Source organism: Maniola hyperantus, chromosome 18, assembly GCF_902806685.2.
Source record: "Maniola hyperantus chromosome 18, iAphHyp1.2, whole genome shotgun sequence".
In the NCBI taxonomy this organism is placed as follows: domain Eukaryota; kingdom Metazoa; phylum Arthropoda; class Insecta; order Lepidoptera; family Nymphalidae; genus Maniola; species Maniola hyperantus.
Window position 1 is genome coordinate 7924868 of NC_048553.1, and position 15457 is coordinate 7940324.

At 36.0% G+C, this 15457-nt stretch overlaps 2 protein-coding genes across 3 annotated transcripts in view; both read right to left on the reverse strand.

Moving 5' to 3' along the window:
- Positions 1–7394, reverse strand: part of LOC117990456 (serine/threonine-protein phosphatase 2A 56 kDa regulatory subunit gamma isoform-like) — a 65953-nt gene extending 58559 nt beyond the window's left edge. The window contains exon 1 of one of the 2 annotated variants that reach the window (XM_069504536.1): positions 7199–7394. In XM_069504536.1, coding sequence (XP_069360637.1) covers positions 7199–7252 — 54 coding nt within the window. In that variant the 5' untranslated portion in view covers positions 7253–7394. Of the gene's footprint in view, positions 1–4100; positions 4125–7198 lie in introns of those variants that run through there. The other variant, XM_069504535.1, reaches the window with a different exon arrangement.
- A 3265-nt stretch (positions 7395–10659) lies between these two features.
- On the reverse strand, positions 10660–14220 carry LOC117990838 (dynein regulatory complex protein 9-like; the record flags this gene model as incomplete). Its single annotated transcript, XM_034978332.2, has 7 exons — positions 10660–11038; positions 11126–11257; positions 11670–11864; positions 11987–12092; positions 12465–12611; positions 13583–13751; positions 14136–14220. Coding segments are annotated over 7 exons (1032 nt in total), but the record flags the coding sequence as incomplete, so codon positions are not given.
- Between the last annotated feature and the right edge of the window lie 1237 nt (positions 14221–15457).

Below are 15457 nucleotides of genomic sequence, written 5' to 3' on the forward strand. Positions count from 1 at the left end.
CAGTAAAAGTGGACAGGGAAGCGCTTATTTCTATTAGAGATTTTGACCAGTGACGCTTGGCAGTGTGAGAGGTTGTAAACAGAGTAGAATAGGTACAACAAAAAGTACCTATTCTAAGTAGGTAGGTAAAGGTAAGTAATTTTCTGTTTTGTTGGTTGTTATGAATGTGATAGGTACTTAATTGAAGGCAAAAGCTAATCATTGTCTTACTTTAAAAGATCATAAGTAAGTATATATTAAATAAATACTACCTACTTAGTACTTACCTATTTATTAAGCTATGACATGGTTTTGACTAGGACTAGAGTTAAGTACCTAGTACATGAGACTTACTTTTAGTTCATTGCGAACAGCTGTCGAACGGCTTGGAGGTAAGGCTTGAGTTCTTCCAATAATTGCTCAGACAAAAGTTCACAATGAACTCTTCTCTGGCAGCTCCATTGTGTCATATCGCGCAGCCTGCGCCTGTGTATCTGTAGCGCGTTTTGTAATTTGCTGGCGCTGCTTCTCGTCTTGCCCCATCAAAACTTCACGACCCATATTTTAATTAGATACCTAGGTATTATCTACAACATTAACATAACCACAAAATATAAATAATAATTGAACTCACAACACTAAATTATCATATTTATTACCTATTTACTACTAATAGGTACCTAAGTATTACTTTTTTAATAGGTACCTATTTACTAATAATTTTTATCAATTACTTATTAACAAAAAACGGGCTGAATTGAGTCGTTTTGAAATTAATAATCCTTCGAAATTAAAACATCTCTACATTCGTTGAGATTGCTAAAAAATTATTACCTCTATAAAACGGACGGATTATAGTGGAGAGTCGCAAAACACTGGTCCCGACTAGTTGTTAAAACGATCGTTGCCACCTAATAAAGTTTCCAATTACAAACTGTCATTTTTGCTTAGTGAATAGAGTTTTAAAAACTATCGATACGAAAACATACGTGAAAAAGCTGTTTCCGGTTTCTATTCCATCCCATTAATGGCTATGATCGAGAGTCATTGTCTATGACGTCATCTTGGTTAAAAACTGACGTTAGCGAATAGAAAATTAGAGTTTGACATTTAATTATTAGAAATTTTCACGAAATTAGTGTGCCACTGAGATACAGCATAACCCTGCTGGTCTTGTACTTTTAAAAATAAGATATAGGTACGTAATTCGTAATGTCATAAGACGTAGGTATGCTTTGATTGAAGTATTTATTTCAGCAGCAATTTCTTATAGCTAGGCTACGGGCAGGGCACATTGTTTTAGAATTAAAATAAATATTTGTATGGTATAAACAATGAAGTTGGAAGATACGTAGGTAAACATAGCTGGAAACCTTGACGCTAAGTAATATTGCGGTTTGATTGCGGGATTAACATATTCTTGCTGTTGTATCTGAGTAAATTTATTTTCATTTTAATCTGGAAACCACTTAGCGACAACATTTACATAGAAATGTTTTTGCAGGTTTAAAACCGCGTTCATACCCGTACTTAAGTACTAACTTAATTAGCCACGGCTACGCTCGGATGGAATTTGTAAAAATGTTTTTACTATTACTTTGTGGGGTCTACGTTACAAAAACTTACATGCAAAATCTCAAGTTTCTAGTCCCAGCGGTTTGAACTATAAGTACAACCTATAGTACGCGACAGGTCGAGCTGGCAATCGGGGTGGGGACTTAGACAGTTTGCGTTCTAGGTATTTTTTTAAATTCATTATAGGTAAACCAATCCGCACTAGCCTAGTGGTTAGGACGTCCGCCTTCTAATCGGAGGTCGGGGGTTCGATCCCAGGCACGCACCTCTAACATTTCGGAATTATGTGCGTTTTAATTAATTAAATATCACTTGCTTTAACGGTGAAGGAAAACATCGTGAGGAAACCTGCATGCCTGAGAGTTCTCCATAATGTTCTCAAAGGTGTGTGAAGTCTACCAATCCGCACATGGCCAGCGTGGTAGACTATGGCCAAAACCCTTCTCACTCTGAGAGGAGACCCACGCTCTGTAGTGAGCCGGTGATGGGTTGATCATGATGATGATGAATCCGCACTTGGCCAGCGTGGTGGACTATGGCTAAAACCCTTCTCACTCTGAGAGGAGACCCGTGCTCTGTAGTGAGCCGGCGATGGGTTGATCATGATAAGTAAACGCTTAACCACAATCACACCTGATGGAAAGTGATGATGTGGCCTAAGATGGAACGCGTTTACCTAGAAGATGCCTATTCACTCTTGTTTTAAAGATACCCAGATTGTAATTTACGTTCTAGTTAAGCGCGTGGCATGGAATTTCCCCATAAGAAACTTGATACAAATGTTTTGCCACAAATTAACAAACCTACCTTAACGTAGAGCATTGCCTAGAGCGGAAAATGCGCAATTTTCACGCAGTACCGTCGGTCGGAGGAAAATGCGCAGTGCTATTACGGGCGAGGGACGTGAAGCGATTCCATTAATTTTCACCACTTGCATTGCATTCTACTTTTCATTTTTAGGGTTCCATATCTTACGAGAAAATGGAACGTCATCCGAGTTCTTTCCTTTTGAGGTACGGAACCCTTAAAAAACCAAGACGGCAAATTTCAAAATGGCTGCCATGCAAATTTTTTTTTTTTTAAAGGACATAGGTAGGTAGTTACAGTGTTCTATCTTGTGCATTGGCATGGAGCCTTTCGTGTGCGAGTCCGACTTTTTTTAGGGTTTCGTACCTCAAAAGGAAAAACGGAACCCTTATAGAATCACTTTGTTGTCTGTCTGTCTTTCTGTCAAGAAACCTACAGGGTACTTCCCGTTGACCTAGAATCATGAAATTTGGCAGGTAGGTAGATCTTATAGCTGACATTTGGGGAAAAATCTGAAAACCGCGAATTTAGGGTTAGATCACACAAAAAAATTTAATTGTGGTCATGAACTAATAATTAGTTCTTTCAACTTTCGAAGTGAGTGACTATATCAAGTGGGGTATTATATGAAAGGTCTTCACCTGTACATTCTAAAACAGATTTTTATTTATTTTTATACATCATAGTTTTTGTATTATCGTGCAAAATGTCGAAAAAATACGACTGTAGTACGGAACCCTCATTGCGCGAGCCTGACTCGCACTTGGCCGGTTTTTTTATATCTTAGCTAACTACTTAGTATCACAGAATTTTAGAAATAAAATATGTTTTACTTATCTAATTAATCATCTTAATTGGACAATTTAAGGAAAATCTTTGCCCAATAAAATTATAATAATTAAGAGCACCTAAAAGACAAGAGCCGTATTTAATACCTCTAACGCTAACTAAACTTCCAGTCAAATTACCTCACACTTTGTAGCTCACAAAAAGGATGTAACAGATGTGCATGTAAACAAACTACCCATTTGATGCTTGCTATTTTTAAAAACGCTGTGGCAAGCCCGCACTGTAATCAGTACGAAATAACGGCGGGAATAAAGGTATTTATGTACACACTAGCGATTTAAAATTCGCTTCTGTAGTTTGATAAAAATTGTATGAGGCTGCGCGCAAAACAAGTAGGTAGTCCAATCTGAATTTGAGTGTGCAGCGCGGGTGTCGCGCTGCAGTCGCGCATTTTTATTTATATGGATTTACAATTTTTAAAATTGGCCGCAGTGCTGCTTCCGCGCGGCACTTTGCGGCACATTTGAAGGCACCTTTAATGACCAAGCATTGTACAAAACCAGATCTCAGCCGGCTTGCGTCTTTATAATATTTTAATCCTTAGTGAAATTGTTAATATCATTAGTTAATTAAGTATTTAATCCTTAGTGACATAATACTTAAGTCTATAACTTGCACAAATCAACATGTTGTAACTTCAGATTGGACTAAGTACCTAAGTACTTGTTTTTTACTAAATCACATTGGATTCATTTTTGGGTGAAAAATATCGCGCGGCGAGATTTCGCTGTGCGGGCTTTATCCTTTCGTCTGTATGCAAAAGTTAGTGCAAAAGAAATTCAGAATGCTGCCAAAGATTGTAAAAAACTATATATGTATTTGACACGGATAATTTATGTATTGAGTCCACTTTTCGCACATAAACATTATCGACACGCGGCACTGCTTACATAGAAGTGACAAAATTTCACATTTGATGTTAAACCACCAATGTGCCGAGCACACTCTTACAAACTGTGTTCAAACAACTAGAGAGCGGTGCCAAATCCTGGCAAACAACAACACATGAAATTATCTTATCATGCCAAGTTTATAAATACGATAATTGACTTTAATTCATGCAAATACATCACAAAGTCGCCTGCGCATCCGTGATGCGTATCTTTCGAGTGTATCCTTGAATTGTAAAACCATAACATTATTGACAATTCTCAATGATAAAATTAAAAGTTCATTGTAAAACACAAATTCTTAAATAATATTGTAATAGAAATGGTACGGGGTACCTGCCTGGTAGTCATAAAACTGGGACAACATGTCTCCTATTTCAAAACCCCACTTGCACAGACAATTGGGTATTTGACTACATCAAAAATAAATTATTTCTCAGTGATTATTAAATAGAGGGTCTTCCAAAATACGTAAAATCCACGTCTTTTGTTGGTTTTAAATGTAATAACCATTTTAAATTATCGATTAAACTTAAAAAAAAGCACGTCAAATGATTGTGACTTCACACAGCGGTATTTTATAGAATCTCGCCATCTCGCATACTAAGCGCGCGTTTTGACGTTTGATAAAAAGTTACTGATTTGACTAACTAGTCAAATCAGTAACTTGACAACTGTCAAATACCGTATTCTATAACACATATATCTCTCTAACATCTAAAGGAACATTTAAAATCAAATTCTCTCTCTGGGTTGTATTCCGATTGCTGAGGGTCGTGACCCTTTCCATTATTTACATAATGGTAAGGCTTTTTTTGGAATAACAAAGTGAGTTCCCAGATCCTCCAGCATACAACTTAACTAAGAAAAAAAGATTTTGCCTGAAGTTTAACAGTTATGATCAATTGTTGGTGATAACTTACAGGTTAACATGCTCTCAGGGGCACAGAATAATCGAAGGGACCAAATAATGGAGAACCTCCAAAGTTGGTAACCCATCTAGTTACCAACTTAGATCAACATTGGTTAACAATTGCATTGATTGATAAGCATTGTCACGACTTAGCTACACATCCTTCAATTCAAATTGCAACACAGAAAACTTATCTGACTTTAAAAATTATATCTCCTACTGATGTTTCACTAGACATCTGCATGGCAACAAGCTCAGTCACTTACCACTTCTATACCGAATATTTTTAATTCTGAGGTAATCAGTGAGGCTAACTGTGATAACTCAGGTAAATTTTGTTGATGTGGCTACAATCTAATTTGATAAAGAATTTAAAATATATCTTACTTGAACAGAGTGCTTTGTTATTTTAATTTTTAAATGCTTTTTGCTACATTTCAAATTATTTATATACAGTCAAAACCGTTTTAAGCTACATCACCTACAGTGACATTTTAGTTCAATCAAAGCTGTTTGTAGTGCAAAGTTATTACAACTAGTGACTTTTGCAGACTAATAATTATTGTGGTCCCTTCAATGTTGTGATAACAGATTTTGACTGTATATTAAGTATTTTCTCCCTGTTTCTTCTTTGTCTCTACCTACGTATGTACAACTATGTGATAGAGAAAACCTACTAGCATTTCGTGTTGATATTTTGGTAAGTTTAAACTTTAAAGTTTAAACTTTTATTCAGGATTGCCCATACTGTGAAATGAATTGGTACAGAGATAGCTTGCAGGGGATAGACATAGGCTACTTTATATTCTGGAAAATTCCATAGGGTTTTTTAAAATCTAAATCTATATGGAAAGTCCCAGGTATCATCTATTTGGTACAGAGATAGCTTATTAGTTGCATCCTGGAGACAAACATAGGCTATTCTTCATCCTGGAAAATCAAATAGATTTATCAAAGCCAAAATCCACACACAAAGTCATATCATGGGTATCATTCAGTTATTTATTTATTTATTTTATTTATTTTATATCTAATTAGAACGGCAGTGCCACTTACACTAACTAGATGATTAATAATAAATTTAAATACAAATAAAGGTACAAGAAAAAAGACATAAAATACAAAACGATAAAAGATCAAAGAATTTTGAATATGTACGCTGAGAACATTGAATGACATATTCATGCAATGCTCTCAGCGTACTTCAGTAACATATCTGACTGTACTATATATGTACAGTACCCAGCAGGAAAGATTGTACATCAAACTTTAGAAAGCGTTTTCAGCTTCATGGAACATCTCCATCACTCACACTAATTTTTTTCGGTCTTTACACAACCATTACTTATCTCTTCCCAATATTGATGTGCAATCTTTCCTGCCAGGTTACTGTACTTGAAGTTTCCAAAAGAATTTCACAGTAATCAATCTATTTAAGTAAAAGGGCAATCTGACTGACCAGCATTTAAATATTTTATTCAGATACAAGTCCATGACTGCAACACCATCTGGTGGTTAAGTGATGATGCAGTCTAAGAATGAAGCGGGCTAACCTGAAAAGGGTATAGCAGTTTTAAATAAACCCACACCCCTTTAATAAGGAGGATAAAAACCAATCAAAACCCTAAATACCTACCACAATAATTATTTTTAAGTAAAATGTAGTATATTTCTAACTACTTGCCTAAATTATGATTTCTATACCTGTTAACTAAGTTTGCGCTGCGTATATTATGCTGATGCCCCGACTTCGACCGCGTGGATTTAGATTTTTAATAATCCTGTGGGAACTTTTTGATTTTCCGTCATAAAAAGAAACCTCCGTCACTCTCCAGCTCTTTAAAAAAAATCACGCCGATCCGTTGCGACGTGATTGAAAGACAAACCAACAAACAAACACACTTTCGAATTTATAATATGGTTAGTGATGGTGCTGGTGATTTTAAACACGGATGCAACCGCAGGCATATTTAGGTTATGAATGAATCTAAAATTAGATACTAAGTGTTGTCAAACTGTCAAAATATTAATGTCGTAAACATTTAACAGTTGTTCAATAACAAACTTTTACAAATTTAAGGTTAAACTAATAAACATAATATTCTACAGACCAGAATAATACTATCGAAACTTTATGAGAGTCGCTCTCGCTGCTAATAAGTTTTAGTTTATTTATTCTACTCACCTCAGTGTCACTGTCGTCGTTTATGTTTTTGGTCTTCATTGCCTCCTGTACCATATAATTTCACCAAACCTTTAGCCTTTCACAACACCGTTAAATTATTTTCACCAAATATGTAATCTTTACGATAATACACACTAAAACTAAAAAAACGAACCGCATCCAAACCACAACCGATATCAACCACCAAAGAGTAATAAACATTGATGAACTTCAAATTCTTCAACACAACTGACACCGCTGAGTCTGAGTGCTGACAGATCATTATATTACCTATGGACAGCCAAAGTTAGCAACACTGTGTTCTATGAATAGCATAGATTATCTACTATATACTAGAGATAGATGTGCGACTCTAGATTTCTTTTTCAAAGTTACGCGTGTGCTCACATCTAGAGGGCACTAAAAGCGCGCTAGGCGTGCGAGAGCGCGAAAATTTAAATGCTATTTAAATGTACTTTACTAGAATATTTTATATTTTTGAACATGTTTTAAAAAAACATCAATAATTCCAATAACGTTTGTTTAAAACATGTTTAAAAATATATATTACAAGACTGACTCTTTAAGATACTAAATTATAAAACACTATAGAAATAAAAAGGTTTTAAGGTTTTGTAAAATATTTTATTTTCATAAATTCGTAACTAGGTACATAAAATACATACCCAAATTCAAGACCCACGAGATTGTGAAATAGGTAACGCTCAAATCCAAAATTTTTGGTTATTTACTTTTCATAACTTTCATATTACTACCACAACTGGTGTATTTCAACGATCTTCAAACTGGTGATTGCAAATTTGATAATTCGTAACTATATATTATTTCATTATCAGTCTTGCTTTCTAAATGTTGTCCTACTATCTCTTTTCATTGTTTAAATGGTTTCAAAGAGAGGAGTAGCCAGGTTTTGGAAAGCCATGCAAACATCTGAAAAAGTAATAACATAAAATATGCATTAGTCTATACTTACTTATTGTACTTAATTAGTTGATAGCTGATACTTATAATATAAAAATAACTTAGTCAATAAAGTTCAAAACAAATGTTGTAAGTACACTTAATTACAAAACAAAAAATTTACAGAATTAGTAGTTAATAATCCATAGCAATATGATAAATGCAAAAGTGTGTCAACCTGTCTGTATGCTAGCTTTTTACAGTAAATTTGTGTAACCGTTTATGATGAAAGTTAGTACAGAGATAACTTGCATCCAGGTAAGGACATAGGCTTCTTTTGTCACGGAAAACTCAAACAGTTCCCATGGGATTCCCAAAAACCCTAAATCCACGTAGACAAAGTGGTGGTCATCATCTGTTTGGTACAGAGATAGCTTGCATCAGACGGTTGTAACTTGTAGGCCACATTTATCCCGGAAAATTGGACTTCTCAAAGGATTTCTAAAATAGTTTTTTCGAGCGGACGAAATCGCAGGAACTATATACCTAGTATCATGATAAAATACCTAATGTGCTAATGGTGCCTTAATGGTACTCATTGAAGTAATTTTGAGTTAGATTACGAGTAAGCTGATTTTATACTTACCGAATTAGTCACATCCAGACACATCGAGATCTCCGTGGCATTTTTCTGCACAAATATATTCACAGAAAAATCATTTCACAAAGCAAAAACAAGTCCGTAATCCGTAGCCGTGGTCAATCGTTCAGGCATGAATCGAGTCACTAAATCAATCCTTAGAATATAGTTATCGAGGTGGTGAAAGGAAATACAGACTACAGAGTCCTGTTATTAAAGCAGGGTCAGATAAATTTAACAGAAATATAAATATTTACTACAGCACACGAAAACATGAAAACTTGGTTATAATTTATTAATGTCATTAAAATTACACCAATGTGCCCGCCATCTATTGACGTCTTTTGTAAACTGTTCTCTATTTGTTTAGCCGTGCTCGCGCTTAGATGGCACCACAAGCGATTTTCAATTTGCGATTTTTTAATGTTCTAGAGTTGCACCCCTATGATGAATAGGTATCCAATGTTCTCTATGTAAATCGTAGATAGAATAATAGGTAGATTTAAGTACTGTGTAACCATTAACCGCGTATGAGATAGCGATAGCACGACGTAACACGACAATTATTACCATTGTTTAGTAGTCAATATTTGTATTAACCGATCAACAATATTTGTATTAGTTGAACGTTTTTTTTATGTGAAAACAAGTAAACAACTCGTGAGAAATACAATTACGCCAAAAATTTTCAAAGTTTGTTTCGCAACTAAAGTTGCATGCCTTGTATGTAAGTTGTATGTATTCTTGAAAAAACCAGTTACCTACACGATAAGGGACAAAAAATAGGTGAGCTGCGTCTCTGTTTATCACATTAGTAACTTTATGTGTGCTCTCTTTTTAGTGTGAACGAGAAAGCAAACGTTCCTGTATCTACCTTTATTACTCTATCTACGATGTAAATAGTACTCTGATTCACCACAGGGTACACCTGAGATGTACACGTATCCTTTATGTTATTGGTCTGTGTACACGTCTGATGATTGTGCACTGAGACCAACTGAGACGCCAAGAACGAGCCTGTTGAGATAGCGCTAAACAGGAGTGTGTCCTTTTCTATTAGGGTGACAACACGGTTTGGTATGATAGAAATAAAAAAGAAGGATTTCAGGGTACTTAAATAGGTTGTATATTTTGTAACGTTCATCGACGGACGTCATTGAGTATGGACACAATAATAATCGCACCTTTAGAATTATAGAGACCTTTTTAGCATTTAAACTACCGTGAGTGATTTCCATTCTAAATAATATCTGTCCCGGCTGTACTCACGTGTGTAGTCGACGTTAGCCCGACTAGTTTCGAACCCATACGGGGTCCTTTTTCAAGGGAGTCCGTTCGCGCACGCGCCGCGGTTTTGACTGCGGGACGCACGTGCCGCTGCCCGTAGCGCCCGTTGTGAGGGTGGCTGGGGTTACGCAGTCGTGGGACGGGACACCATTAGCTCCGCGTGCCTGGATTTCGGTAACGGTTCCAGTGATGAAGAACAGCAGGAACTGTCGGGAGACGATCAAAGTCAAAGTCAAAGTCAAATGATTTGTTCTAAATAGGTAATTAATAACGCTTTTTGATGGTCAGATGTTGGATCGGCAGCTGTCTCCCCCCCCCCGCCCCAGCCACCCTCACAACGGGCGCTACGGGCAGCGGCACGTGCGTCCCGCAGTCAAAACCGCGGCGCGTGCGCGAACGGACTCCCTTGAAAAAGGACCCCGTATGGGTTCGAAACTAGTCGGGCTAACGTCGACTACACACGTGAGTACAGCCGGGACAGATATTATTTAGTATAGAGACCTAATTCAAAAATAATTTCGAGTTTGAGTGATAAAATGACTTTCGATGAACATTTCCATCAACTCAAAAAATCAACAAAACAAACTTGTTTTGATAATATTTCAAACTATACGAAAATATTGTTGAATCACCCTTTATTATAAATACCAAAATCCACGCGGACGAAGTTGTGGGCATCAGCTAGTTCCATAATAATTGAAATGAACCGAAACTAATAATACAAATAAGTTATAACTATAACAAAACATTTATTTTTACGTTTTCATAAATAATAATATAGGTAGTGTCTACAAAAAAATCTAGTTAGTTCCTTTCTACTTTTTCTTCTTCTTGTCTTCGCCCTTTTTCTTAGCCACTTTGTACGGACCAAGTTGTTTGCGCACTAATAGACCCCGCCACCAAGCTTGAATGGTGATTGAAGAGTTCGTCATTTTCTGTACATATAAACGTGCCTTTTCACGTTCATCTTTGAAATTTATCCATGCCTTCATTGCAACATCATGTTTCTCTATCTAAAATGTTAAACTTACTTTATTAAAATGGAGCCAATTCAATTTTACGTAAAACATTCAGCTTTAAAATGGGTAGTAGGTACCTACCGTTTCTTCTAAGTTTACTCGTTTATCCAGCATATTTTGATAGTCGTTTTTCTTAAATTGTATTTTTAAATCTAATTCTTCCATATCCTTATCATATTTGTCCATCCACTGTTCTATTTTTTCTAGAGTTTCCTATAATAAAAAATTACATTTTGTCCATAAAATAGGCAACTATCTATCATTTTGATAAAAAAAACTGCCCCAGTTCGAGTCAGACTCGCGCACTTAGGGTTCCGTGCTCGGGTAATTTTTTCGTCATTTTGAACGATAAATCAAAAACTGTTATGCATAAGAATAAATGAAAATTTGATTTAGAATGTACAAGTAAAGCTTTTTTTATATGATACCACACTTATGGTATATTTATCTTTCTTTGAGAATTGAAAATGCTAATTATTTGTTCATGAACACATTTTAGTTTTTTTTGTGAAGTAACCACAAATTCACGATTTTCGGATTGTTTCTTTACTGATAACGAAGTGATCCCATAAGGGTTCCTTTTGAGGTACGGAACCCTATAAAGGAAAATAATATTGTAGGTTACGTTGATAGCTATAGTGCATAATAATTCCACTTCAGTGTGAACTCTTTGTTCGCTATAGGCTCTCTGTTTATGATAATCAATCACGCTTGTTGGCGTTGCTTCAACATCTTGAATTTTCTTTACGTGTTGTTCGGTGCGCGCAAGTTGCCAGTTTTCAACGTACCGGCTACGAATTTCTGCGTTGAGGCTAGTATCCTAAAAGCAGAAGTTACATGAATTATTTTTAATTCAAGATGAGAGATATTTCGCATCTTTCTTGCCAAAATTAAGTATAATAAATCATTAATTTTTATTATCATAACTGAATAAAAACTAACTTCAACTTTTGCCCTGAGTTCATCAATTATGGTATCAGTATCATAAATAACAGATTTGATATGATTTCGCTGTTGCCTCAATTGTTTTTTTAGTTCCCGACAGTTTCTACAAAAATTTAGAATTATAGACACTAAATATACCTATCACGAATAAATTATTCTATAATAATAAATTATAATATATAAGCTAAATATATAAAAGGAAAAGGTGACTGACTTACTGACTGACTGACTGACTGATCTGACTGACTGTCTGATCTATCAACGCACAGCTCAAAGTACTGGATGGATCGGGTTGAAATTTGGCATGCAGGCAGATAGCTATTATGACGTAGGCATCCGCTAAGAAAGGATTTTTGAAAATTCTCAATCCCTAAGGGGTTGAAATAGGGGTTTGGAGTTTGTGTAGTCCACGCGGACGAAGTTGCGAGCATAAGCTAGTATAGTATATTAAGACGAATAATTTTATATAACTTACACTCTTTTCTTAGATTCATCTTCAAAAAGCTCAATGCAGTATTTATCCCAATTCAAAACTTTGTCAACGGAAGCTTTTAACGCTTCGAAAGTTTTGCTTCTTACGAGACATATATATGTAGCCGTTAGTGCTAGCAATGGCCATTTTCTGTATAAAATGAATCAGTTAATAAAGGTAATCTACCCAAGTACCTACCTACTTGATTATTCCAATAAATAATAAATAAATAAAAATCTTTTTTACTCAAGTAAACTTTCACAAGTGCTTTCGAATCGTCGGATGCATCTACCACTGGTTCGGAATATTTTTTTAATGTATTCTTATCATTTAGATTGGCTTATATGGTATGAAATACGGTATTAGAAATATCTACCCTCATCTGTTATTTAATCGTGATAGAGAACATATGGTAAATAATGCGTAGATTGAATATTGATAGATCGCGAATAGGTTGCTAATAAGTAACGTATGTTAAAGGGCCCCATATAAGGTACGATTGGTCGTTAGGATCGATCATTTACTTGTTCGAAACGGACCGATAAAGATGCGCAAAGTTATTCAAGGGGCGGACCAAAAAATTCCTAAAAGGCCGACAACGCATCGGCGGTTCCTCTGGTGCTGCAAATGTTCATGGGCGGCGGTAATCACTTAACATCAGGTGATGTGAAGTGGCAGACCCGCCTGCTTGTTTGCTCGTTATATCTATTAAAAAAAAAAGTTGCAAATAGGTGTGTGCCCTATAAAATGGAAAATTAACTTATTTTTCTTACCATGAGGCGGTAACTTTGATTCGGCACAGAAGAAAGAAGAAAACCTAGAGAAGTGTGGGTTAAGAAATCGCTATTAAAGCGAAATCAGTATTCGCATGACAAAAATCGAATCGTTGATGGCAAAGAGCCATACATTGTCGATTCATCGTTACGATATTCATGATTGCATGGGTTTATCCGCCTTTTTGTTGCAATTTTCGATATCTTCTTCGATTAAGTAAATCACTATCGATCTTGACATACTCGATTCCTCGTCTCGATCGGTCTGAAACGACGGATCGTAAGAATCAATCGTACCGTAGGTATATGGGGCCGGCCTTTAGGAATGTTATGGTAGTAGGTACTAACCTATCACTATCAAGTTTCTTTAATTTGTACTCGTTACAGTGGAGCTTATGATGATCAATTTCATCCAGTTCATCTTTCAATTCAGGCTGTGACACACCATACTTTAGCGCCAAAAGCAAACCAATGTCAGTCAATGTCTTGATTATGCGCAATTCATTATTACATTCAGCTGTAGGAACGTGAAAAATGTATAAACTTATTCAGACTAGCTTATGCTCGCGACTTCGTCCGCGTGGACTACACAAATTTTAAACCCCTGTTTCACCTCCTTAGGGGTTGAATTTTCAAAAATCTTTTCTTAGCGGATGCCTACGTCATAATAGCTATCTGCATGCCAAATTTCAGCCCAATCCGTCCAGTAGTTTGAGCTATGATATTTAATTAATTAAAACGCACATAACTCCGAAAATTCAGAGGTGCGTGCCCGGGATCGAACCCCGGACCTCCAATTAGAATGCGGACGTCCTAACCACTAGGCTATCATAGCTTTTTCAAACTAGATAAGTAGGTACACTAAATAACTACATAAGTAGGTATATCTGAAATATTTTACCCAAAATGTGAATTTCTACGATAGTATCTTCTAATACCGTGGCAAATAACGAAGCATGTAGAAACGATAAATTACTGTGGATAAAACAGAATTTACATAGTTACCTACTTTGGTACTTTTTAATACTTGATTAAAAACTTATTTGGAACATCCGATATAAATGACAAGAAATGCCCAAGCGAACAAAAGTTTTCACGGTTTTGGAAACAAATAAATCAGCGCCACCTCTTAGATACCTACTAATGAACGACCCGTTTGAAATCCAGACGTCACTGAGGTTGTATTGGTGCTAAAGCACCACTGAGTCCAGAGAGCATACGAAGTAATGTATAAGTCAATGGTTTGGAATAAATAGTTGCACAATCAGTTAATTATTTACTTAGTAGGTACAACCTTTCTACATATCCAATGTCTTTTAAAACATCTTCTTGCTCCACTGGCCGTGTAGAAACAATTGTGATCATGTCTTGTTTTGGTTCGAAAGTATCCTATAAAGTTAATTTTATTAGAATAAACAAATAAAAATAAACGGACAGACACGTAGATAGTTGTTAGATACGTTGTCAGTTGTTACGATCATAATATACCTATTAGGTACAGACAGTGTGACAAGGCTCTTTTGGCACGTGGCGAAAATCAGAACTAACGTTGCAGTCAAGTGTCCCTTTTGTTCTTGTTTGAATAGTCTGCTTTTGTCCTACAACAGCGCCCCCCTGTCAATGCCATTCAAGTGCCAAAAGAGCCTTGTAGTAGGTACTGTATACGGCGTGATGGTAAGGCAGAACACACAAACCACATTAGAGTAGAAAAGATAGCACTTAGAATGGGAGCCGTAAAATATTCTATGTCACTTACCTATCTACCCTACTTTTTTTGCACGAGTAGAAGAGATAGATAGCGTGACCCATCATTTATAGTGCCGTAGTTTTATAGGTGCCTCAGTATTATCACGTTTCGCTATCCGCTGTATCGTGATCTACGATACCAGGCTCACGATACTGTATTGATAGTGTGATACCCGCCATAGATCTACGTACCTACCTATGTAACGTCCTACCTATATCTAGGTACTTAGGTACTTCTTTTTGCATACATAACTCAAATCATTGGTTATGGTAACAAAAAATTTGTAAAACTCAAAAATCTCCCAAATAAGCAAAACTAAAATTATTTTAACGTATGTACCTACCAGGTTTTGTTCACGTTGTAGTTCTCTATACACGGAACCAGTTCCACAGGCGCCTGTTACTCGGCTTACAAGTTGTAAGCGCGACATATTAAGTATAATAAAATAAAATCAGCGAATAAACTTGATAAACACG